We start from the raw sequence: 24,711 nt of genomic DNA on the forward strand, positions 1-24,711 counted from the left end.
TCCTCCTCCTCCTCCTCCTCCTTCTCTTTGGACCAGGGCGTGGTTGTTTCAACTGCAACAGAGTTTGACATGGACGATGTAAGGCTGTTGCTCTGCAGTCTCTGTGCTAAGCGTGTTGTGTCACAAATGTAGGCCTCTTTGTAGAAGTGACTGGCTGAAGAGAGAGCGGGAAAAAGAAAAATACACCTTTGGATTGTGAATATATGAGAAAACAGTTTAAAAATCCCATAATATTATTTTTAGTTTGTTTAAAGCTTGGATAAAAGGGATATTCATTGTGAAGAATCTGGAACCCGTCAAGATTAAGTTAGAAATGAAATAGTGATGACAAATCAAAAGGATTTTCTTTTAAAATGTCTGACCCTGCATGTCATCCAGCTGTTGGATGTAGCTGACTACTCCTCTGGTGTTGATGTGGAGCCGGTGACTGTCACTAAGGTGCCTCATGACGTGTTTGGAGTGGAAGGCTGAAGGAGTGTAATACACCAGCTTAGGGAGGCACAGAGAGCCCACCGCAGCGATTTCAAACCTGCTGCCCTTGAGAGCAAAAAAAAAAAAAAAAGAAGAGGGCTAGAGGATGTGGCAACATGCACGTCTGTGTTAAAACATTGTGTGTGTAGTCTTTAGGACCAACCTGGAAAGTGAGGCGGTCAATGTCGGTCCAGGAAAAGTCATACAAGAGGCACAGCTTCCCTTCCAAATCCTTAAGGAAAGTAACTACATGTAAACTCAGGAATAATTTGATTAAGAAAGTTCCAGAAAGTTTATTTACATCGACTAATGTTTATATGCAAAAATAAACTCCCAACGAGGCCCACCTGATAAAGCTGGACTCCTCTTAATGTCACACCAAGAAGGATTGAACTTCTCATCTCTTTTTTCTCCTGCACATAGAATAACAAGTTTGATATGTGAAACATTAGCTCATAAAGCAGCCGATGTTGCAGGACAGAGTATGTTTCCTCAGTTAAACACTCTCATAAGAAGCTTCACAACTTTCTGTTTTTCTGACGGTCTATGTCAAGACAGTAACAGTGGGCTGTGGCGTAGTGGAGAGCAAGGTAGTTCTCCAATCAGAGGGTCGGTGGTTCAATACCCGGCTTCAGCAGTCGATGTGTCCTTGGGCAAGACACTTAACCCCAAGTTGCTCCCGAAGGCTTGCCATCGGTGTGGACTGGATGTTGCATGAATGTTAGTTAGAGTCTGATGGTGGCACCTTGCATGGTAGCCTGTCATCAGTGTGTGAATGGGTGAATGATATGTAATATACTACTGATTGTAAGTCGCTTTGGATAAAAGCGTCTGCTAAATGACTGTAATGTAATGTAATGTTCTGGTGGTAAATTCTGTGCAGTCCGACCTGTTTCATCCTGTAGAAGGTGACTGGTCCATCCTGCAGGTTGCCGGCCTCTTTTATAAAGTGCAGGAGGGCTTGGCTACGTGTCAAACCTCTCAGCTCACTGTGTAACACCGGGCAGTTCTGGAGCAGGAAGTCTCGTCCACGACGCTTTATCAGCTAAAGACATAACTCATGTTACACACACACAAACATTTAAGTTAGGTCCAAATGCTCACACTTTTTTTTACCCAGGAAGGGAAGTAATCTTCAGGAAGAAAGTAATGTCTGTGTCTTCTCTCTTCTCCCTCCTCCTCCTCCTCCTCCTCCTCATCGTTCCCTTCTGCTCTCTGCTCCAGATCTCCGACGTCAGCCTGGAGAGCAGAAGCTGCCAGCTGGAAGAACAGAGCTTCCTGATGGCGGCTCTCTGAATGCAGAACCTTCTGCCTCAGCTCAGCGTAGTAGAGCTGCTGCACTTTGCTGCTCCTTAAACAATGAGAGCATTGACTCTGTATTGTCAGCAATATATATTGATAGAAAACAGATGTGATGTTTAAACAGTGGAGAGAACATTCATAATTTATATATGTACAGACTAATGCATTTCTTCATAAAAAGATGCTGATGGGTCATCAACTTACATTATCAGCAGACCACTCTCGACATAATACTGCACTCTCAGAAATAAGATAAACGGGACCTGTAAATAAATAAATATTAAAATATTTCAACAGTCTCATTTATCTGCATATTATCCTAATGACCTGATCCAAAGACCTGATGTACATTTTGTTTGAGATAATAGATATTTCCCTGAACAGTAACAGGAAAAAATATGTTTATACAGAGTATCTCCCTAGATATAAGGCACATTGAATATGCTTTATCACTGGTTTTAAGTTCACTGAGGCACTTTGCTACATGCAATAGGTAAAGCTTCTAAAAAAAATTCTGCAAGGTTAAACTCACCATTAAGGATCCTCTGTTCCATATTTTGCCAAAGTATTTGCTCAGCTTTTGCTCCAAATCAAGAAACAGGTATTCATTATCTGAGGAACAAATGCACACATTTAATTAACTCAGAGAAAACACGGCATGGCGTACAGTTTGTTTGCTCATGGTTATCTTAAGCTTCACAGACTCCTGTAATTTCATTAAGCAGCCTCCCTGGATTTCCCTCGATAAATGATTTGAAAACATTTACTCTTGAACTCCCACACAGACACTAACCGACCTCTCAAAACAGCCAGACCGAAGACCTGGAGTTCACTGACGCCGAGCTGCTTCAACACTCTGTTCAACACCTCGTGGCCTCTGGCTCTCACCTAAAAAACACACATAACAAGAATAAGTACATACAAGTACATGTGAGCCTTGGGTTCACACTGTTAAAAGTATAATTTTTTTTTGGTTTCAGCATTTTTTAAATAAATGTATTACGACTGAAAAGTTGAACAATTTTATCTTAAAAATCAGTCAGACCTCATCCATAGTAAGGATGTCATGATATTGATGATAACTGTGACATTAAACATTTTTTATTGATATAGTGTTAATAATACAAATATCATATTTTGTAAATAACCCAGCGCCTCTTAAATAATTTCTGTTCTTTTCCCTTCTTGCTATTCATTTGGGACGAAATGCACAGTAAATGAAGATAAAGATGGATTCGACTGGTAGCATTATTTTCTTTTCACAAGATATTGCAACATCGTTAATTCTTAATCGTTAAAAACTGATATTGTAATCAGAGTAAAATTATTTTGGGATTAAATTAGTTTTATTATAATTTTATGCATAATAATGCAGTTTCAAACGTTTTCCAGTTTGAAGAAGTACACTTAATGTATCCCAATTATATTAAAATTATCACATTTCAGTAAAGCCCATGTGTAATCTGGCACATCAATGACAGCTGGGGTCTATATATATTTCTAATTCCCAGTGATACATAAAAAAAAAAGATAAAAAAAGATAAATATGACACGAAAAGGACATTAAAGCCACGCACCCTGACAGTACAGTCCAGGTTCTGCTTGTTTGGTAGAAGGATGCACACTCGTTTCTGCGTCGTCCTCATGGTCACAAAAGCTTCAGTTGGTCTCAGACCTCCATAAACCGTCCTCTTGTCCTCACATGAGCTGACTGAAGACAGCCAGCCTTCCTCCCTAACCTGACACATAATGCTTGTTGATATATAAACACAGAAAAGCATCACTTCCTTATATTGATAATTGCATTTTGGCCTTATCCATTCTTACGACATTCTGACGTAAAAAAAAACAGAATACAAGGAATAAGAATACAAGGAATAAGGAATAATATGAGGACAAAATCAAGAATGTGTGAAGTAAAAGCTGAGGCATGGGGGAGTTGACATACATCCTGCATGCCGCTTCAAAAACTCTTTAAAATACTGACATTAAGAGAAATCGTTGACAAAGATGAGTATTTGTTAAGAATAGTATGAGTAACTGCTTTGAAATGAATTACTAAGATATGGCTTCAAAAACCACTATCACAACTGTCTAAATATACAGAGATGATTCAAAAATATGTAAAGAAAAAACATACAAACTCTGATGTAACATGTTTGTATTAAAGAAACGTGGATGAAATGATTGAACTATATTCAATCAAAGGAAACATTTTGTAACTGCACATGATATGGATAAAATCAATGAATTTGAAAAAATGTATACTGACATAGATAACCAAACATTTACTGTCCCATCCTTCGACTAAAAATGAATTCATAAAAAGACAGACAAGACACAATTGTTAATCTATCACTAATTTATTTAAAAACAAAATCTAATAATGCCAATTGTGCTTTGCTCGGAGAAAGCAAGAACAAAAAAAATGACACTTTATTTATTGTAGCTGGTGATTCTTCTTCTAGCAACGACAAGTTATCTGCTCGTGTTGTTGTTTTTTAAATTACAATCTACAGTGTTCTTTTGGATTCCCACACGAAATAATCTTTGTTAACATGCACAAGAACAGAACAAATAAAAACACAACCAAAGGACACTACAGTGCATTAAAAAGGCACCTGCTCCCCAGATACAGGCTTTTTTTTAATCCTACAAAGTTACAGTCGTAGAGGGATGTTGTTAATGCAGCTTCAGTAGCAATTAGTCTCAACAATAATCCCAATGAGCAGTTCAAAGAATCTGTATCGTGTCTGTGTACCAACTCCAGAGTACTCTACAATATCACAATGACCTTTTTCAGATACAGATGAGATACATTCAAGAGGTAAACAAATTTAACTTCATCTCCGAAACAAATATCTTTCTCTGCAACAAAACTGTAAAATACAATTCTCAGGTTAGGTGGAGTTCACATTGAAATGTCGATGATTGAAGGCGACCAGAGGAAACATGCAGTACAGTACGTAATGTTATTTTTTTTTTTTTTATCTTGGCGGAGGTGTTGTTGGTGGTGGGGTCCCCCAGCGTGGGGACTTGAACAGATTTTGGGCTCAGAATGCGTTGAATGCAATTCATAATCACTTTGTTCACATTCACATTTAAATGACATATGTTTCTGTTCTTCAACATGCCGCGGGCCTCGTTCACCGATCCTCCACAAGTTTCCATTTCAGGGTTATTTCGTACACAGATTTGAATGACTGCATGAAAATATGCAGCCTTATATATTATGTGAAGCAATATGTTGACAAAATGCATTTAAGTTAATTGTAACAAGCAGTGTTGTTGATCACCGTCAACAATTCTTTCAGTATAAATATTAATTTAATGTTAACCACCAGACACCCAATGCCCATTGACTTTAATTGCCCTGACAGATCATAAATGTCGATTTCTAACATTCACTTTGTCTTCTTCACATTATCAATCCGAGAAACATGTTGTGAGCACCTCCTCTAATAATCCAGAAAATGTATCAAACTTTTTTTTTGTCCTTTCCAAACACATTCCTCTTTTTTTCTCTCAGTTGGTGTGCACTCATACACCAACATTAACTTATATGTTGTACATTTATGTTCAATGTTAAATGTCTTCAGATTGTGAATTACACACATAAGACAGGGCCTAAATATTAAGTCATGTTGTGTTATTTCGCAGTAAAAATGAAAAATGGATAACGTTAAGCAGCTAAATGCACAACATCAGTGCAGTGAGATTTAATTATCACGTCTTTTAATGGTCCGTTTTTGATTTTCAAGACCGATATTCTGTTACCACAGTTTTTACTCCCAACCTGTCTAACACCATTTTTTTCACATGTGTATTTTGGAACAAAAACTGTAATGATCTGGTTCTACTTGCTTTAAGTTTGTTTATAGAACATTTGCAGACTGTGATTTCGTGAGACAGTGGTGCTGAAAATTTGAAATGAAACACTGAACCAAGAAAAATAGATAAACCTGACAGTTAAGGAGTATTATTTCATTTTCAGTAATCTGTATTTAAATGTATACAGAGGAGAAGTACATCCTCTCCTTTTTTCACAAGTACAACAGAGACACTATTGTGCCAACTTTTAGTTTTTTTGTTTTAATGGACTACACAGTGGATATGTACCATTTCTTTTTAACCACACTATGCAGTTCCTTTGTTTTTGTGAATGCCCTTCCATTGGAGCAAATCTGCTCTCTCAGTAGTTATGTTATAACAGCTTATATAAGATATGTTAATACAATTAAAGAAAAAGTGGTGATGAACCCAAATCTTTCCCTGAAAGGCATGACCTAAGAGGTTCTGAGCTTGTTACATTTGAACCTAAGTGGATGTGATGGCTGGTATTAAGAACTCAAAGTGCTCTGCTATGTAACAGTGATCAACAGGTGAAAAAGCTGTTATGAAAAGAGATCAAAGTTACTTTTCATCAAAAACGAAAAAGTGTAACTGAATGCACTTAGAAATTAGTGGTTTGAATGCACTTAACTGGAGATGCTCGTGATTTTAGGCTGCGCCAGACTTTCAACAGGTACATTTTGTGTTTGCCAAGTAGATATTTTTGCACGGCTGAACTGATTTGCTGATTATATCTTTGATATCTTAAACCAGTAACTGTGGAGTATAATTGATCAAAGCTGTCTATAAGGAGGATTAGATTTCGACATTTAGTTTAGCGATTGAAAATTTAGATATGTACGCATTTTGCAGGGACAAATCTTTCTACCTAATGTTCCTACATTATTAAAGTTGATGACACCGGAGTGCATATATTTAAATGCACTACAAATACGACTCTTGCTCTTGTAGCCTATGTACAGGGATTTGCTTTCAAAGTTAGCCTTTCATCAAACTAAATTTTTAAATGTTTTCTACTGTTTGATAGTGGAGTTCACTGCAGAAAATACCGCAGTTTTACAAACTAGCAGAGTTAACATAAAAATGCCTTTGTTCTTTATGTTTACCATTATTTTCTATGAATATTTTGCTTGTTTACTTGAATAGACGAAAAGGCAGCTTGCTTTGTTCGATTTGCTGTAAAAGTGATTCTTATTTACTAACCTGCTTGAGTATATTTTCTGATTAAGTTTAAAATTGTGATCATGTTAAAACTTCATGACCTCACTGGCAAAGTTCACAAAGAGAAGATGATCCGTAGATCCTCTTCAAAGAACGATACATGTGTTTTATCAGCTGCACAGTTCTAAGACAGGGAGTCAGAGACTGGAACAAAAAGGGAAGACTGGCTTCAAGTCGCCTCCGGCTAACAGCTAACAGTTAGCGGCTGTTACATGAAGGCACTTCCTGGTAAAGCTTTCCACAGACTAGCACCTGGGATTGTTTAGAAGTAACCAGTAGAAGCCCTTTATTGGAAGGAGCCTGGGGTTTGAGCTGGGCTGAAAGGGTGTGTCGGTCACAGCAGGGCGAAACCTAAGATGAACTGCAGGAGTTTGTTCCGATTGGCCTGAGGTAGAAAGGTGCTGCTCAGCTCCAGAGTCGTCACCTTGTTCTCTCTTCTCTGCTTCAGGACCTACAGGAGATCACAACACAGGGGGCAAACTGAAATCTAGTTGCAGGAACCCCAAACCCTAATTCATTTCAATAACTGTGAGCAACATATCACGTGTTCATTAACACACTCTTACCCCGAGCTCTTTGAATGTCTTCACTGTGTTCTTAACCAGGTAATGAGTTGCACTTTCACCTGGAAAAAAAACACACACAAAGGATTAAAAAAACAACCAATTTAATATGCACATGACTGACATTTTATTTTTACTGAATATTGTACTAGTTAATTCATAGGTAATCTTCAGAAGCCGTTTTGCTCTGAGATATAGCATTAACCTAGCACAGTCATTCCAGTAACTGTTGTGGTTTTACCTTGATTTTTCTTTATATTTTATCATACACGGATGAAACATGCAGTAATTATGCAGTGCCCTTTGTTGTTTATTCCAAGTTGAAACTAAGCCTGGATGATGAATTTTAAATAACTTAAATAGTTCCTAAAGCGTACAGTATGTGGGGAAGTATCGCAGTACTACCATAAGCAGCCACTCCTCTCTCTGTGCGGGTGAGCAGGTATCTGAAGAGCCTCTGGGTGTACTCGGACTCAGCCATGGGCTGACTCAGACTGTGGACAAAGATTGCAGCGCCGCTGTAGGCCTCCAGCACCGGGCTGACTAGTCGCTGTAGGAAGACGAAGAACTCCTGGTGCTCTGCGGAAACGCTCACCTAAAACGAGGAGGGAAAGTCAGTGACTCCGTTTCGCCTGATCAAACTTGAAAACAGAACCGTGTTTGGTGGCTCTGTGGGCTTTAATAAATTAGTCTTTTGAGATAAGTATTACTCAATCAGACCTTTAGGTAGCGATCTCTCTGCTCCTCTCCAAAGTCACTGTCCTCGTCCTCCTCGTCGCTTCTCCAGGAAAGAGGCTCTGGGAACTTTTTGGGCCACGGTTCCTCTGTGGGACTGGGACTTAGCTCTTCCTGGTCCTCCTGTCAAACACACACATATTAAACCAGATCATCTGGGCCTTGAAAAGTCCCACCACGTATAACAAATACAGTAAGCGATTTTTTTTGTTTGCCAGCAGTGAGGTTTGTGTCTGTAAACTGACCTCTGCTACGTAGAGAACTCCATATTGGATCAGCCGGGTCACTGCATCATGAAAAACCTGGTAAATAGTCTGACAGGGCTGTGAGACAGAGAGGAGGAGAGGGAGAGGCACTGTGAAACATGCAAAGAACCATGAGGAGTCTTATTTAAAATGTGTTTAAATACTCAACAGCATCAGATATAAAATGCTAAAGTATACACAGCTGATCAGTATTAGGTCTAATGAAGATCCTGTGTTAATATGGGTTTGTCATATGTTATTCTCATGCACTAGCCCATATAACAAAGACTTTTCATATTACACTTCAGACACAGCAAAAGAAGAAAAAAGGGACATGAAGGTTTTTGTTTTTAAAAACCTCTTGCTACTTGCTAGACTCATTTTGTACAGTGCAAAGTTTAGAAAGATGGTGACAATGTGCAGGACTTACTGGTGCCACTGCCACCTCATTAATGAGGAAGTGAGAGAGCCCAGCCGCCTTGCGGATGAGTCTCTCCTGACTGAGAGGGAGGCTGCTGGGACCATCAGGCTGTTGATCAGACTCTGATTCCGCCACCATCTCTCGCTGCAGTGACAGGATGCTGCAGGCTGGGGACAAATCATAAAGTTAAAATCTAAGCCTGGGAAAACAAGCGTCTGACTCATGGAATTAATAACATCAACAGCAAATTTTATCTACCACACACCAGTAAACAAGTCAAAGATAAGTCATGCACCAGATTGAGCTTAGAACACAACAAGCTCTTGGCTCAACCTACCAATGATTGCATCAGAAATGAAGACATGGAAAAGGCCGTTGCTGTAGAAGTTGAGCTCAAAAAGCGCTGGTACAGTTTGGCTGGGTGCGATGGTGAACTCTCCGTTGCGGTTTGCACTGCTGGTCACATTGACGCAGTTTCCCAGGAGGTGGAGGGCACGCATGACCACATCCTCAGAGTTCCCCGAAAAGCCCAGATCAAAGTCCCTTGACAGGATCTCCTCCTTCATGTTGAAGAAGTCTTCCACCAGCTTGGACAGCACCACCCCCTTGGAGCAAAACAGAAGTAAAATCAAAAGCTAAAAAAAAAAAGCAAAAAAAAAGAATCAGGGATCATTGGTGACTCCATGAACTAATCGAAGCCAGGACTCAGTACAACGATATGATTGACTGGGATTGAGTTTTTTTGTATACAGCTCTGGCCAAATCCTCATAACAGAAATACAATTCCAGCAATTGTCTCCCACTGCAACCCACTTACATCAGTGTGCCTGCAGAGGGCAGCGGCTCACCACTAATGTACAGAAGAGAGGCCGCAGGAAGAGCGAGATCTCTAACAGAGAGGTACATTCATTACTATCATGCAGAGGTATGTGGCATTTGGATCACCTTGGTGTAACAGAGGATGATGGGCGAGAGATGGATGAACAGGAGAACAATATACCATAGGTAAGAAACCGGGAGGACATGAAAAGCCAGACTTACCCGTCTGTGTCTATACAGCAGCAGACAGGCTACGATGTGGGTGGACATTATCGCTGATGACTTGTTAGCCGCTGTGAGAGAAGACACAAAGAGGTTACAGACTGCCAACGAATATACTAATATCCATCCATAAAAAAATATTTTTTAGTCTAAAGATAAAAAAAACAACACAACGCTGTTAACGATCTGACCTGAAGTCTCTTCTGTTTGACATTGCTGAGGTTTATGACAACAACTAAATAAGTAGGGGACTTGTTGGAACAGACAGTTTAAATATCAAACATTTGGAACATTTTACTCACTAGACATGTTACAGTCTTAAAATAATCATATGGATTAAAATATCCAGAGAGTTGATTACATTCATAAGATATTAGGCAGACAGAGAAAACACTCTAGTGTGTGTGTGTGAATGTGTATGAGTGTGTGTGTGTGTGTGTGTGTGTGTGTGTGTGTGTGTGTGTGTGTGTGTGTGTGTGTGCGTGTGCGTGCATATGCCCGAGGACAAGGGGTTACTAGTGGTCATTTTGAGCATAGCTCAGGTTCAGGGGTGTAAAGCGTGTGTGAGCATTGGTACTGCATTCCTCCCCTCCTCTGCCTCTCTTTCCTCCCCTTCATCCTATTGGCTGAAAACAACATGCCATCCAGCTGGAGGCTTTCTGATTGGCTGGGAGCAAAACACAAATGGGCCCTTGCGTAGGAGAATGCAGCTGAATGAGCTGGGGAGAACCGGTTTCTGTAGAGCTACCCTCGAGGTAAAAAAGCCCAGAGTGATGGACTGATGCTGTGCTGTGTTGGATTTAAATTAATGGAGGCAGTATGATGGATAGTATTTAATGTGTGCAGCCTTAGCTCAAGCAAGAAGGTGCACTTTTATGATGAAAAGGAGAATGATGAGCAAAAGCAGACGATAAAAGACAAATCGTCTGCAAATAATGAAGCAGCAAACGTGTGCTCCAGTATTTTAAATATATGAGATTTGATTGTGCCAAAAGAAAATTTGGCTGAATGGGCCATCCTGGTTGGAAGACTTTAAACAGGATGGCATTTACATGTTGCTGTCTTTCTATACTACAAAACTAAAAATCCAAAGACAAAAGTTGCACTGTGACTTTGAAGTAAAGTCACAAAGTCACAAGAGTCTTGGTGAGGCTGATAATAATAATAATCTCTAAATGTAACAGGGCTATAGTTAGGGTGTAGTAAATCCTGAGGCTGAGGAGTTGTGAATTTCTTACTGAAGAGGACGTGCTTGGCGAGGTTGTTAATAAGTTGTCGTCTTGAAATGTCATCGGGCAGCTCTCTGTTCAGCTGCTCCTCTTCCTGCCCCTCAAACAGCTGAGCATCAGGTCTGGAAGAAGAAGAAGAACAACAACTCCACTTGTAAATATAAAGATTTTGATTGTCTTGCAACGTCAGCTTGATATGGTTTGCATACACCAGTTCGTTTCACAAATCGGTTTCCATCTCTATCATTGAATAGATGTTTATAATAAGTAAAATGATTGAAACCTCCAATATACGTTATAATATAATACTTAGATGATTAGTTTAGACTGACATGACTGTAAATACAGAGGCACCAATAAGGCCTGAGTCTGCCCAGTGTCCTACTTTTCTGCACAAGAGCTTTATGCTGCTAACAAACTGCCCCTTGTGTTTTAAATAAACACTAATCTGAACTGAAGTAAGCTTAATATCTTAGCAAAGGGGATCATTCAATTACCGTTACGCTCCTGAACACGTGGTTCCTTCTGCTCACTCTTACGCTCCGCTGTTATTTCCAGGCTCTAGTCTAGTCGAGTCGTTACATGTCTATCCAAGACAGGATAGGATAGGCTACTATTCAGCATGTGAGTGTTACTATACGCTTTTTTTTATGAAATAGTATTTGCCATTTGTGTTTTCAGTCGGCTCTGCTGGCATTAGTTCTAAACTTGTGACCCCAGACCATCTGGCATGGAGCGCTGCCGTCCTTGTTGATGTTCTGTATGACTGTTCAGATTTATTTTGAAGGGACAGGGCTGAACTGAAGTGACCACTGCCAATGCTGACTTAAGTGCTGTGCTCAGATGTCAGAAAACAGACCATGCTGTGAAGTAGCAGGAGGGAGTCAAGTCAAGCTTGGACATGAGTGTTCGGAATATTACAGGTGGGAATGTGGGGCGGCTGGTTTGTGGTCAGTGGAGCGTATAACTGAATGTCAGAGTGGGACGTGTGTGAGTGTGTTTTTGCCCTTACTGTGCCGAAATAATGATGGGCATCAAGGTTTGCTCAAGGGACACTGCCGGTGGGATATGGCGGCTTCTCTGGGAGTCCAGGTACTCCTGCATTAGACACACAAGACAAACTTGTAAATACTTGCCAGTTTAAAATTTATGGAAACCACATTCATTCATTTCTCATTTAATATATTCTCACTTTTCTCAATGAATGTGTTAAGAAACCAAAAGAAAGCATGATCTTTTTGTGGTAAAATCCCTACATTTTGAGGCTTTGTAATACTTTTTAACCCTTAAAAATAAGAGCTTAAATCTGTTATAGACTGTTTTAATGGAAATTGCTTTGCTAGGCGACAGCTTTTGGTCCATGTCCTTTTAGCTTATATCATTTGCATACAACACAACAGCAAATAAACTGGGATACATTTAGAATGTCAACATTAGAAAACTGTAAAATGGTCTATAGTTATAGCTCCTCACAGCTGTAGTTCTTTTGTACAAAAGCTGATGTAAACATGCGGTAAATCACCTTCAGGGAGAAGGGCTGGTTGAAGTCGACTCGGACGCAACCGTAGTTCTTCCTCAGCATCCTGAACACTCCACATGCTATTCCCCACAAACTCTCATTCTTCTTAGGTTTGCCCTGGTGGAATAAAGGAGTTCAGAAGGTTACTTTAATGTAAATAATCATAACAACATATTCTAGTTATCCCACCGCTAACCACCAAAAGCCAAATAGTATAACATGTATTCTGTTTCTTTGAATGACTGAGAAAAACACCTTTGTGGCCAAAGCAAAAGTGCACACAAACAGCAGATATCCACCAAGCACTTACCAGCTGCTCACTATTGTAGTTGCCTTCAATTATACGATCGTAAGAGATGCCAACTGGCACCACCAGTACATCTGGTATCGACCCAGTGCACATGGTGTCTACCACGATGGACAGCATGCCTGCGCGCGCTGTAGAAGGCTTACCACTGCGGGAGCGGGTACCCTCCAGGTAGACCTCCAGAAACTGCTGCTGACGCAACAACTCCTCCGTGTACTGAAGGAAGATTGATGAAACACAGAGGAAAATGTTGAAGGGAGAATGGTGGGATGAAGATGAATGATTAAAGGTGACGCTGGATGTCAAAAGGGAGACAAATGTGCATCCGCTTCATAAAGGTCACTATACTTTTGGTGAAAATGCAATTTGATGCGATTTTTGACATTCTGTATCAAAACATTGACTCCATTACAAGGTAGAAGACAAGTCAAGTGAGAGCTGTGACGCTGCTGTGTATGCAGCCTGAATACAAGATTAAAGTGGGTGGTGGTCTCCAACAGTTTGACCCCCAAACCCACCGCAGGGGACTGGGCACATGCCAAGGCAACCACGTTGTGTAACAGTATCCACCTGAGTGCAGTATGTGAACAGCTGTCTGTTGCTAAAAAGACACTTTTGAGAGGAGAAGCTTCGTTCTAAAATGGACTCTGTCCTTTTCACAGCTAACTGCAAATTTCCCCGCTGCGGGACTAATAAAGGATTATCTTATCTTATCTTATCTTAAATGCCGAACGTCCAGGTCCAAAATTAGAATTGTTTTATTTTAATAACCTCTGCCTGCCTGTGATGGTTTTTGGTTAATTACATTTCTGTGAGGGACACAGGCATACCAGATTAAAATTATTTCCTATAGCAAATTTAACTACCACATTGTCCATTTGTAAAGTCTGTTTGGTGGGATGTGTTGTAAAATATCAGAGGTACAAAGGGTTAAAATGTAGGTCATGCTTTACAACAGTTGCCCATGTCTTAAGCTGATACCTTATAGGCACAATACACTGCCTGTGTTGCTTTCAATACCCACAACTCTCTTCCACAAACTCCAAACATGCACATTAACAGCAACTCCTAACTATGATAGACTGGTAAATTAAGAAAATCCACTAAAGCAGCCTAGCTGTTTTAAAGAAAGCCCATTTAGAGACTTTGCACTAGAAGTATGACGTATGTATGACGACAAAGCATTAATATTAACAGAGTAGTCATTCACATTAGTTCTACTTCAGGTTTTCTCATTAGCAAAAGCTTAATGATCCGCATTATCCAAATACTAGAGCTGAACAAAAGGATCAGATTCCAGTTTTAATCAGCCTCTTATTTCCATTCATTCAGTCTATTCAAAAGGCGTCTGCACCAGTGACTATCTTGAGATGCACACATCAGGGTGGAATTACATTCTTACCAGCGGCAAAGACATTGTTGGGACATTTGAAAGGCAAAACAATACATTTGTGACATTTCTCATACTTTCACCCAGACCATACTTGGACTCTAACAGTCCCAGGAGTCAAAGTTGTGACCATCTGTACTGTAGTTAAAAACTGCTATAATCATTGCTAGTTACACTACAACTCTTCATGTGATCCAATTAGTCACCAATGACAATGTGTCCAAGTATGAGATAAGATGTATAAACCTGCTTACGGTCTCAACAGAGAAAAACTGACAGCATATGAAGTGAAGTGAAAGCAGCATAACTCATCTTTACTTTACAGCATAAGTTGTGGAGAAGTCTACAAAAGTTACACTATTATAAATACAGGATAGTAGTATTGTAAAAGTTATTTAAAAGTGAATAGGAAGAGACTGAATGTACATTTGAAGCTTTGATTAAGGGTTCTGAAAGAAGCTTTTTTTTTGCAGAATACTTTGTTGGATAAAAACTTTTTGTAAAAAAAAAAAAAGTCTCCCTGCATTTCAGTCAGGAATGAAAAGAGCACATAGAGCAGAAAAGCATGAAGACGGCCTGTAGTTATATAATTAACCATGCAAACCAGCACACATACATATAATAGATAAAGCAGCCTTTACTGTGGAAGATAACTAGACTCTTGGGACTCACTGCATGTAAGAGCGATCTGTACAAGATGTCCCTCTTTCCATCCCCCGTTTCCTCCATTTTCCGTCGTATGAAGAATCCTCCAAGTTTACGGATAAGGGTGCTGAAAAGAAAAGAACGTTGGATCATGTGGCTTCCACGCTAAGCTATCTAGAAGGGCAGCAGCGGTGTCCTTATCATTTTCAGTTGGCTGCAAAATTGTGATATTCCAGTAAATCAACACAGGCCAATCATTTGGATTATGGCGAAACCGTGATATAAATAGTATAATTATACTCTAGTGACTCCTCTTTAAAACATGTGATTATTGGAGGTATTGCTGACAAATGTTCCCTACAATCTGGAAAACGCTTGTTAACAGGGAACTACTGCCTTTACTTAAAGTCTTCTACATATTTATGTGCTGAACCCATCAGATGTTTATATCTCTTCTTTACAAACAGTTTCACTTCTTCATTTCCTGCATGTTTTCTCTTCTGTATCCTGTCACTGGGTGCGTTTCTGTTCTCAGTAAACAAGGCTCAGGTTGTTACTTCTGGGGGTTTATGTCATAAGCACCCATGTACTATAGAAGATCTGTTTTGGAACCTCAAATAGTATATGAAGTAGGTTATTATAACACAGTTTCACCACCTGTTTGTCAGCCTGGCTTCCCTGATATTAGTGTTAGATCAATGTAAAATCAGTTTCAATCTTTGGTTTAACTTTTTAGATCAGTTTAAATTCCTCTCTGATCCATTTACAAGGAACTCCCTTTCTTCTTATATCAAACTGATCTCTGTGTTTTCACTAACAGAGAGCGGAGATACACTTTCTTTTGAGATCAAACTTGACGTGAGGCTTCCTGTGTCTTTTACCTGAGGATAGGAATGCTGAGGTTGTTTCCAGCAGCAATGTGAGGGGCTTTGATGTTGTGACAGAACAGGATCAAGGTGATGAGCAGGTAGTCAATGTGGGATTTGTGAACAGGGAGGAAGACCATTGGCACATTCTGCTGTAAAGACAGGACACGGATGAGTTATAAACACATTTCTTCTAATTTGATATAATGTCTACAGTAGCTATACTCTACATTTACACAATGCACCCATCAGAAATGTATTGTGAGAATCTATACTTGTGTAATGCCTGTTGGGACAATGTAAATTCTGAAAACACGATCTTGCACGTTTTGTGGAGACGGTGGTGCTTTGACAGTACAATTAACTGGGGGTTTTTTCGGTATAGTTTCTGCTGACCTCTGTAGCAGCTTTCTTGACCATTTCCAGCTGACCCTTGTGGATCTGGATGCTCCAGAAGAAACCATTAAAGAGCCTCAGGAGGACCCACCCTGTCAGCCTGAACAACAAGGAAAGATGTGGACCAGGAACAAAGAGTACAAAGCTTTAGTTGTAGCAGAACCTAGTCTATTTTAGTGAAGTGTAACATAGTGATTTCTGGTACCTGATGAAGGCCGGTGAAATGTTGGCCACCATCTCCTGAAGGAAGGCCCTGGCTTTTTGCTTCACTTTACTGACTGCTTTTTGCTCCAGGCCAGGCTGGCTGGCTGCAGCGTCCAAAACTGTGGCCACCTCCAAGATAGAGCTCTCCACCCTGCCATGGACCGAAGCACAGAACAAACATAAGTGGACACAAAGTTTTATTCCAACAGGGGACACTACACACGCTCACGCTCCGATACACATTAATGGCAAGGTCCAACAAACGTATCACGTTGAGTCGGCCGTTACCTGCTGTTGTTGAGCACGTTGTCCACTACGTTCCTGACGAACATGTCCTTGTTGACATCTCTCTCCATGACGAACAGCACATAACTCAGCCTGCGCGCCAGCCACCCCCGCTGCCTGCATCAAGACACATTAACACACAAATGTTAATGTATATACATATAAGGAAGAGAACATATTCTCAAATATATACTGTACGCATGGCTAATGGATGTATTGACATATTTTGTGTATTGGTATGTATAACTGTTCAAATAAATAGAAAAAAATGATAAAAAAAAGTCTCTGTCTCATACATACAAACATGCACTCTCTCACACACACACAAACACAATAAAATAGTTTAACTGTTCAGATAAAAAACTAGCAAGACAGAACTTGTTTTTTGTTGGTTACGCTGATCTCCTGGTAATTTAACACATTTTCAGGAAACACATACACACACAGTAGTCTCCAGTTTCACAGGCTCTAGGATGCTAATACAATGCAGAATAAATAAAATAAAAGAATATAAACTTATTTCAGCTTTTTCCAATCGGCCTTCACTCAGGTACATCTATCCAAAGGGTTGCTTTGGACTTCAAAAAAAGCAAAGATTCACACTAAGCTCATATTTATACTGTTTGGGGTTGAGCTGTTAAGATGTCTTACTGAGTTTCGCCTGCTAAATTCAGTCACTGGATGCATGTGTTCGGTGTCCACTGACAAACTTTTTAAATTATTCACCTGTCTACCTTTCCACTGTTTCACAGATGGCCCTCTTGACTTAAAGCCATGTATTATACACAGGTTGTAAGGAGGGCCAGCGCCTGTCTGCACTGTATTGATCGTTCTATACAGGAGGAGTTAGAGCTCTTGCTCTTGTTGCAGGTTGCAATTCAATTGTCATCAGAAGCCAAAACAGCATGTGAAAGCCAACCAGCTCGCCATGTAGTTTCAGAAGATGAATAAGTTCCTCTTGCCTGGCCAAACGGACTGCTCAAAGTAAAATTCTGCAGAAAGAAGTGATACCATAATGGAGTAGGTTTTGCTTTATTTACCTGGTGTGGGTCTCATTAATGTAGATGACATTGCGTAGTCCCAGAGATGGAATACTGGGGTTGAACAGTTTCTCCTGCGACCGAGACACAAATGATTATTATTGTGAGGAAACACAGCGTCCACATAACTTCAACTAAGAGCCTTAGAGACAGCGATGGGTTTTGTATATGAAAAATAAAGACATGAAATGTATATTGTATTTTATTTTGCTGTCTTTGACGAGTACTTGGCTCATTATAGGACAATTATTTGCAGACTGGAGTCCAGATGAGCAATCCTTACAGAGCAATCCTTCCCACTGACGCAGGAAAACTGACTCCCGATGCTCAAACCAGTGCTTCACACATTGTTTTGAAAAAATGTTGCCTCGGCTGTTAGAACTGGAATTATATCATATTGATTGATTCACATAAAACAATACATCTTAAGGGTAACTTGGTAACTGGATGGATTTGTGTCTTCAAACAGCAACAAGAAATAGTTTTTTGAAGGAGCTGTACCCTGCATATTGATTATGTTCTCCTTAGTTAAAAACATTTACATAAGAACAAACAATACAAAGGATTTGACTAGAGGCTAGTAAAAATGAATTAGCTTTGGTGTTAAATTACCCAGCTCTGTGGAGTACAGGAGTGACAGCAACGGCCCACAAATGGCCTCTTTCTGTTGAGCAGGCCCTCCTTCCATGTGCTGGCAACACAGCGCAGGACTGAGGGGCTGATGCTGCGGTCCTTTAAAAGACAACCACACAGAAAAATCATTGAAGGTGCTGAAACAAGAGCAAACACATACGATCTGACAAGATGTGTAATGCTGGTCCTACTGTATAACGGAATTATGAAGATATATATTGATGGTCTGTGTCGGTGGTTTACCGAGTCATCGTTGGGATGTTTCCAGCGGTTACACCACTGTTCCCCGTTGTTGACCTGCAGCAGCAAGCCATCTGACAGCTCCATGTTCTCCGCTGTCCTTTTCTCTCCCTCCAGATCACACCCCACTAGCTGGCAAGCTGGAAAGACACAGGGATGTCACATGGTTACATTTTCATTACTTTAATGTGCCTTCACTCCTGGCAATACGCAAGTTGCCATTCTCTGGGCAAGAGCCTATTAATATCCTTACATTAGAGAATATCACAATTCACTTTTTGTGTGGCACCACAAGTCAGAAAATCATACTTCAAATAGACTACACCACATTAGCATCTTAACAAGAAACTACTGACACACAAACAGCAGATTATTGTAGATTAAAAACTTGCAAACCTCATTAATTTAATTTTAATTAAGATTTTTATGTTTTTTTGTAGATTAACTACAGAGTCTTAGATATATATATATATATATATATATATATATATATATATATATATATATATATATATATATATATATATAAATATATATATATATATATATATATATAAAAACGTTGTCAGTTTCTAAACATTGTTTGTGTGAAAATAACAAGGTGCTCAAATTTTACTTGAATACAGAATAGTAGATACATATTTACCTGTGAATATAAGAAAATACTTTCAGCTTTTTATACTAATTCGTAAAAGAAACCTTCAATGCAAAATATATTTTGCAGCAATAGGATTGCATCAGATGAGAGAAGATAAGATAAGATAAGATAATCCTTTATTAGTCCCGCAGCAGGTAAATTTGCAGGATTGACATCCTTATGGGTGCTGTAATTTATCCAGGTAGCTCCCCACACGCTGCAACATCTGCCTCTGCTCAGCATTCTGCGTGCATTAGCGCTGAGCATGAACCAGGTGTTACCAGCCTCAGTTCAACAGAGAACCAGAGAAACTAAGTGGATCCAATAGCTAAAGAATGTGGGCCCCTCCCACAGGATGTATCACCCTGCAGGTATGAGTTCCAAAGCAGGGAGCATGATGCATTACCCGCACCAACATCTGTGACTGGAGGACCTTTAGTAACAACCAGGTGACAGTCACTACTTAGAAGAAAAAGTATATCCTGCTAATCAAATGGCTGGGTTTATTTACCCCTCCTTTATCAAATCTGATCATTTGGTTAAGTCTATATTTTACTATTTGCACTTCCCCTAGAATTTTTTTTTTTTTTAAATACTGGTATGTCACAGTTCACAAGTAGGGCAAAGACTCCTTCATTTTGAGAGCCACGCAAGCTTCAGCCATCTAACAAATGGCTTCACTATATCTCAAGATATAAATATGAATAAACCGCCCTCATCATATTGACACGGTGCCACCAAAACAAGCCACAAATTACTTCTTTTTTTTTTTTTTTTTAATCTACAGTATTTGCGATAAATGACAACAGCAGGTTTCCTTTATGAATATCACAAGTCAGACAGTTTTCCTGTGAGTACACAACACTTCATCTAAAGAACTAGAGCGGGTACTGTCATTTCCAAAAGGCAAAATCAGAACTCCATCAAGTGGTGCAGCTCTGCAACATGTGAGAGAGACATGAAACACAACCCACAGGGAGTTTGGGAAGAGTCCCTGTTGTATTCACTGTAGCTCTATAAATATCTGTTGCAGGTTCGTAAACAACTGGTTCTTTCTTTTAAATCAACATTTATCTCCATTTGATTTGTGTTTACTCAAAACAAATATGACAATGAGTTTCATCAGACATATTTGCTGCAAGTACTAGTCGAATATCTCTAAATAGACTCTGAAAGTTTATAACAAGATTAAATACTTGGAAAGGGATGTGCCCTTATTTTAAATTTGTCAGAGGCCACCTTAACAACTCTGAGTATGGTAATTGCCAAAGAAAGGTACTTAGAAATGATAGAACTCCTGGCTTCGGCTAATAAAAAGTATTAAAAAGCTAAATTAAGATATGGTTATAAAACACCGTACAACAATACTTTTTATGACCTCATCACACATACTGGTCTTATACTATATTGGTTAGTGTCTTGTTAATCTTTTACTACGATGGAGGCGTGCAGTGTCTGGGCCCCAAATACCTAAAAAGACAATGAAATACTAGGACATTGAAACCTCTCTGCCTGTTGTTTCCGCAATTGTTCATTTCAACAAAATACAGAGTACATGGAGAGTCCAACGGCCTTGAGAAACACGGCAGTACAAAGTTTACAAACGGTAATTAAAAGAAAACCCCACGGCCTCTGAAGGGCTATTGAGTTACTTAATGAACGATTGCTTTTACACTTAACATTGAACAGTTTGTGTGTAAGTTCAGGGGCAGAAGCAGGAGGGGGCAGCTCCATTAAATCTGTGAATCTTAAGTCTGAAAAATGTTCCTGCCTGACTAATCCAGCAGCGAATGAAAGCCCTGTAAGCCATTATCTGCTTGTTATGTTGAGGTGGTAATAGGTGATATGCACACTGATGAGGTTTTTTAAAGGGGTCAATGACCGAGAGTACTACACTTGATGGGGTGACTTTGTTAGAAGCAAAACAAAGAACTTGAAGAAGGAGGATCTTGGGGGATTAAGTGACAGGTGAATGTTGCCATAGTGGAACATAGCGTTTCCATTCAAGTAACTACATTGTTACTTTTGTCGTCTTCTAATAGAAAAGAATACTTATGCGATATCCATTTTATCATCCAAATGATAAGCCTTTACGATGCGTGAAGATGATATGTGTTGCTTTTAGCTTTCAGGAATGCAACAGTAAGTTTTTTATGCAACAGACATATTTATCAATCGGCTTGGGATATTTACAGACATGCAGGAGACAATTACTCATTTTACAACAAAAAAAAAAGATACAAAAATCCTCCAATAATTAAATTGAACAAAGACAAATACCAGTAATCATTCCATATCAGCCAATGCAGGCTTGGGATATGTACAGACATGCAGGAGACAATTACTAATTTTTTACAAAATATACAAAAATCCTCCAATAATTAAATTGAACAAGACAAATACCAGCAATCATTTAAAAAGCTGTAACAGTGGGAGACAGCAGATCACACTCTATTCATCTTGCAGAGGACAAAAGGCCTTGTGAGAAACACTGTGCAGGACTAGGTTAATCCACCACACAAGGAGGTCAAACAGGAGAAGTCCCAGTGTGACAGATGGGGTGTGCAGATAACTAGAAGGGCAGACAACAATGGCACAGAAAGAAGAAAAAAAAAAAAGACAAAGTAACACATGATTTGTTTTAGCCAAAGCTACAATGTATTCACCAGAACTGGTTTCAATGGCTTCAGCTGATCCATTTTTTTTTGGAGGTTAGGGTTAAAATTAAACCATGACATGTGCAGTGTAGCCTCGTGTGGCTACACTGACGTCCTGTTTTCTACCATTACAGCGATCGAGAGAATGAAATGTCCTCTTACCTTGACGGTCGTGTTAAGCTGACTCATGTCTCAGAAAGAGAATTAAACTCGAAGACAAAAATGTGCTGCAGCGGGAGACGGTTTTCTTGGCCCTCTGGCGTCCTCTCTTTGTGTCTCTCTCTCTCTCTCTCTCTCTCTCTCTCCAAAGCCTGGACGGTGCAGCTCTGACAGAAAGAAATGTGTCACTGGAGGAAGCAGCGCTGTTATTTTGGTTCAGTGGTGAACTACCACATGTGCATGTTTTGCTGGTGGTCAGATGGGGGCAGCACTGAGTCACTGTGATCCCCATGCATTTATTTCCTTCCATTCATTAATTGTATCAGCTGCACCCCATTGCAGAATCACTAGATTCTAACTAGTCTTACTTTTTTTTCTGTGCCATTGTTGTCTGCCCTTCTAGTGATCTGCACACCCCATCTGTCACACTGGGACTTCTCCTGTTTGACCTCCTTATGTGGTGGATTGACCTAGTCCTGCACAGTGTTTCTCAGAAGGCCTTTTGTCCTCTGCAAGATGAATAGAGTGTGATCTGCTGTCTCCCACTGTTACAGCTTTTTAAATGATTACTGGTATTTGTCTAGACATTTACATTGCAGTCATTTAGCAGACGCTTTTATCCAAAGCGACTTACAGTCAGTAGTATGTTACATATCATTCACCCATTCACACACTGATGACAGGCTACCATGCAAGGTGCCACCATCAGACTCTAACTAACATTCATGCAACATCCAGTCCAGGGGCAGCACTGAGTCACTGTGATCCCCATGCATTTATTTCCTTCCATTCATTAATTGTATCAGCTGTACCCCATTGCAGAATCACTAGACATTTACATTGCAGTCATTTATCCAAAGCGACTTACAATAAGTGTATTCAACATAGGTATTCAAGAGAACTACTAGTCACCAGAAGTCATACATTTTTATTCCTGTTCTATCTTTATTTTGTTGTATAGTATGTGTATTTATTGTCTGTGTCTGTGTAGTTGTATAGTATGTGTATTTATTGTCTGTGTAGTTGTATAGTATGTGTATTTATTGTCTGTGTAGTTGTATAGTATGTGTATTTATTGTCTGTGTAGTTGTATAGTATGTGTATTTATTGTCTGTGTAGTTGTATAGTATGTGTATTGTATAGTATGTATTTATTGTCTGTGTAGTTGTATAGTATGTGTATTTATTGTCTGTGTCTGTGTGTGTAGTTGTATAGTATGTGTCTGTGTAGTTGTATAGTTGTATAGTATGTGTATTTATTGTCTGTGTAGTTGTATAGTATGTGTATTTATTGTCTGTGTAGTTGTATAGTATGTGTATTTATTGTCTGTGTAGTTGTATAGTATGTGTATTTATTGTCTGTGTAGTTGTATAGTATGTGTATTTATGTATTTATTGTCTGTGTCTGTGTAGTTGAGCTGCTGCAACACTTGCTGAATTTCCCCCATGGGGATCAATAAAGGAATATAATAATAATAATAATAATAATAATAAGTGCATCTCCTTTCTTAAACAAGCATCTTAAAGCTGCACCCCATTGCAGAATCACTAGACTAGACCAGTATGTATCTGGGACTGTTGGGTTCAATTATATTTCCCTTTTTTGGCATAGTTCCTTCATTCAACCAGCTCTGTCTGCCATCCCAGCACTTACTGTATTCGTATCAGTTCGCTGAACTTATCCTATTCGTAGTAGTTTGTAGCACTTATTATATTCGTATTAGTCTGTTGCAATTATTGTTTTCGTAGTAATTTGCCTCTGCACTGTACTTTTGCACTGGTTTATGCTTTAAGATGCTTGTTTAAGAAAGGAGATGCACTTATGACTTCTGGTGACTAGTAGTTCTCTTGAATACCTATGTTGAATACACTTATTGTAAGTCGCTTTGGATAAAAGCGTCTGCTAAATGACTGTAATGTAATGTAATGTAATGTAGACCACAAAACAAAACACTAAAAAATATGTGCAATACAAGCACACTGTGCAATACTGTAACTATAATTATTCTGTCTGTATTTATAAGATTTTTTGTAACTAAATCCTTTAAAATGTGTTGTATTACCAAAAATAAAACCTTTACAGCCTTAACCTTTGGCCACCCGGGCCTCCCCTCTCCTCTCCTCAGTTTCATTCATACTTTCATCACCTCTATTCCTCCTGCCCTCCACTACACAGACATCTTTATTTTTCTTACTTACTTATTTAAAATACTTGTTTGTTTTTTCTACTATGCACCTTGTTTGCACTATATCTACAGTACCAGTCAAAAGTGTGGACACACCTTCGCATTCAACTACTTTGAAGAATCTAAAATATAAAACATATTCTGGTTTGTTGAGCATTTGTTTGTTTACCACATAATTCCATATGTGTTCCTTCATAGTTTGGATGTCTTCAATATTAATCTACAATGTAGAAAAAAATAAAAAATAAAGAAAAACCATTGAATGAGAAGATGTGTCCAAATCTTTGACTGGTACTGTATGCTGCTGTAATCCTGTAAATTTCCCCGCTGCAGGACTAATAAAGGATTATCTTATTGTATCTTTTTTTTAAAAACATATATTTATTGGTTTTATACATTTAACACAATTTACATACATAAATGACCCTTCCCCCCAACCTGAACATATGGCAGTATATAAAATAAATA

At 39.2% G+C, this 24,711-nt stretch overlaps 2 protein-coding genes across 3 annotated transcripts; both read right to left on the minus strand.

Annotated features, from left to right (window-relative positions):
* Nucleotides 1–8: 8 nt before the first annotated feature.
* On the minus strand, nucleotides 9–2,508 carry LOC129091812 (FERM domain-containing protein 6-like; the record flags this gene model as incomplete). Its single annotated transcript, XM_054599508.1, has 8 exons — nucleotides 2,306–2,508; nucleotides 1,978–2,036; nucleotides 1,588–1,822; nucleotides 1,361–1,516; nucleotides 819–884; nucleotides 635–703; nucleotides 363–537; nucleotides 9–154 (listed from the first exon to the last, which is right to left on the minus strand). Coding segments are annotated over exons 1-8 (909 nt in total), but the record flags the coding sequence as incomplete, so codon positions are not given.
* Nucleotides 2,509–3,979: 1,471 nt separating this feature from the next.
* Nucleotides 3,980–22,215, minus strand: gpam (glycerol-3-phosphate acyltransferase, mitochondrial). 2 transcript variants are annotated; one of them, XM_054599216.1, is made up of 21 exons: nucleotides 22,062–22,215; nucleotides 18,609–18,745; nucleotides 18,345–18,464; nucleotides 17,733–17,806; nucleotides 16,696–16,809; nucleotides 16,409–16,558; nucleotides 16,204–16,303; nucleotides 15,823–15,956; nucleotides 14,969–15,068; nucleotides 12,910–13,122; nucleotides 12,603–12,716; nucleotides 12,093–12,178; nucleotides 11,090–11,202; nucleotides 9,852–9,922; nucleotides 9,148–9,415; nucleotides 8,820–8,977; nucleotides 8,390–8,467; nucleotides 8,130–8,267; nucleotides 7,815–8,004; nucleotides 7,413–7,471; nucleotides 3,980–7,297 (listed from the first exon to the last, which is right to left on the minus strand). In XM_054599216.1, exons 2-21 carry the CDS (start codon nucleotides 18,690–18,692, stop codon nucleotides 7,181–7,183), a joined length of 2,481 nt encoding a protein of 826 aa, XP_054455191.1. In that variant the 5' UTR covers nucleotides 18,693–18,745; nucleotides 22,062–22,215; the 3' UTR covers nucleotides 3,980–7,180. The 2 variants fall into 2 exon arrangements, with proteins under 2 accessions (XP_054455191.1, XP_054455190.1); XM_054599215.1 differs by having other exon boundaries at nucleotides 15,823–15,959.
* Nucleotides 22,216–24,711: the final 2,496 nt, after the last annotated feature.

The sequence above is a fragment of the Anoplopoma fimbria genome, chromosome 5 (genome assembly GCF_027596085.1).
Source record: "Anoplopoma fimbria isolate UVic2021 breed Golden Eagle Sablefish chromosome 5, Afim_UVic_2022, whole genome shotgun sequence".
NCBI classification, from domain to species: domain Eukaryota; kingdom Metazoa; phylum Chordata; class Actinopteri; order Perciformes; family Anoplopomatidae; genus Anoplopoma; species Anoplopoma fimbria.

What these genes read in the sequence shown, in the direction of transcription:
- gpam (XM_054599215.1), bottom strand. Translation starts at nt 18,692, where the DNA reads ATGGAGCTGTCAGATGGCTTGCTGCTGCAGGTCAACAACGGGGAACAG. An exon ending in ACCAGCCCTTCTCCCTGAAG is followed by an intron (nt 12,179 to 12,602) that starts GTGATTTACCGC and finishes TGTCTAATGCAG; the next exon opens with GAGTACCTGGACTCCCAGAG. An exon ending in GAGAGGAGTGGCTGCTTATG is followed by an intron (nt 7,472 to 7,814) that starts GTAGTACTGCGA and finishes TTTTTTTTCCAG; the next exon opens with GTGAAAGTGCAACTCATTAC.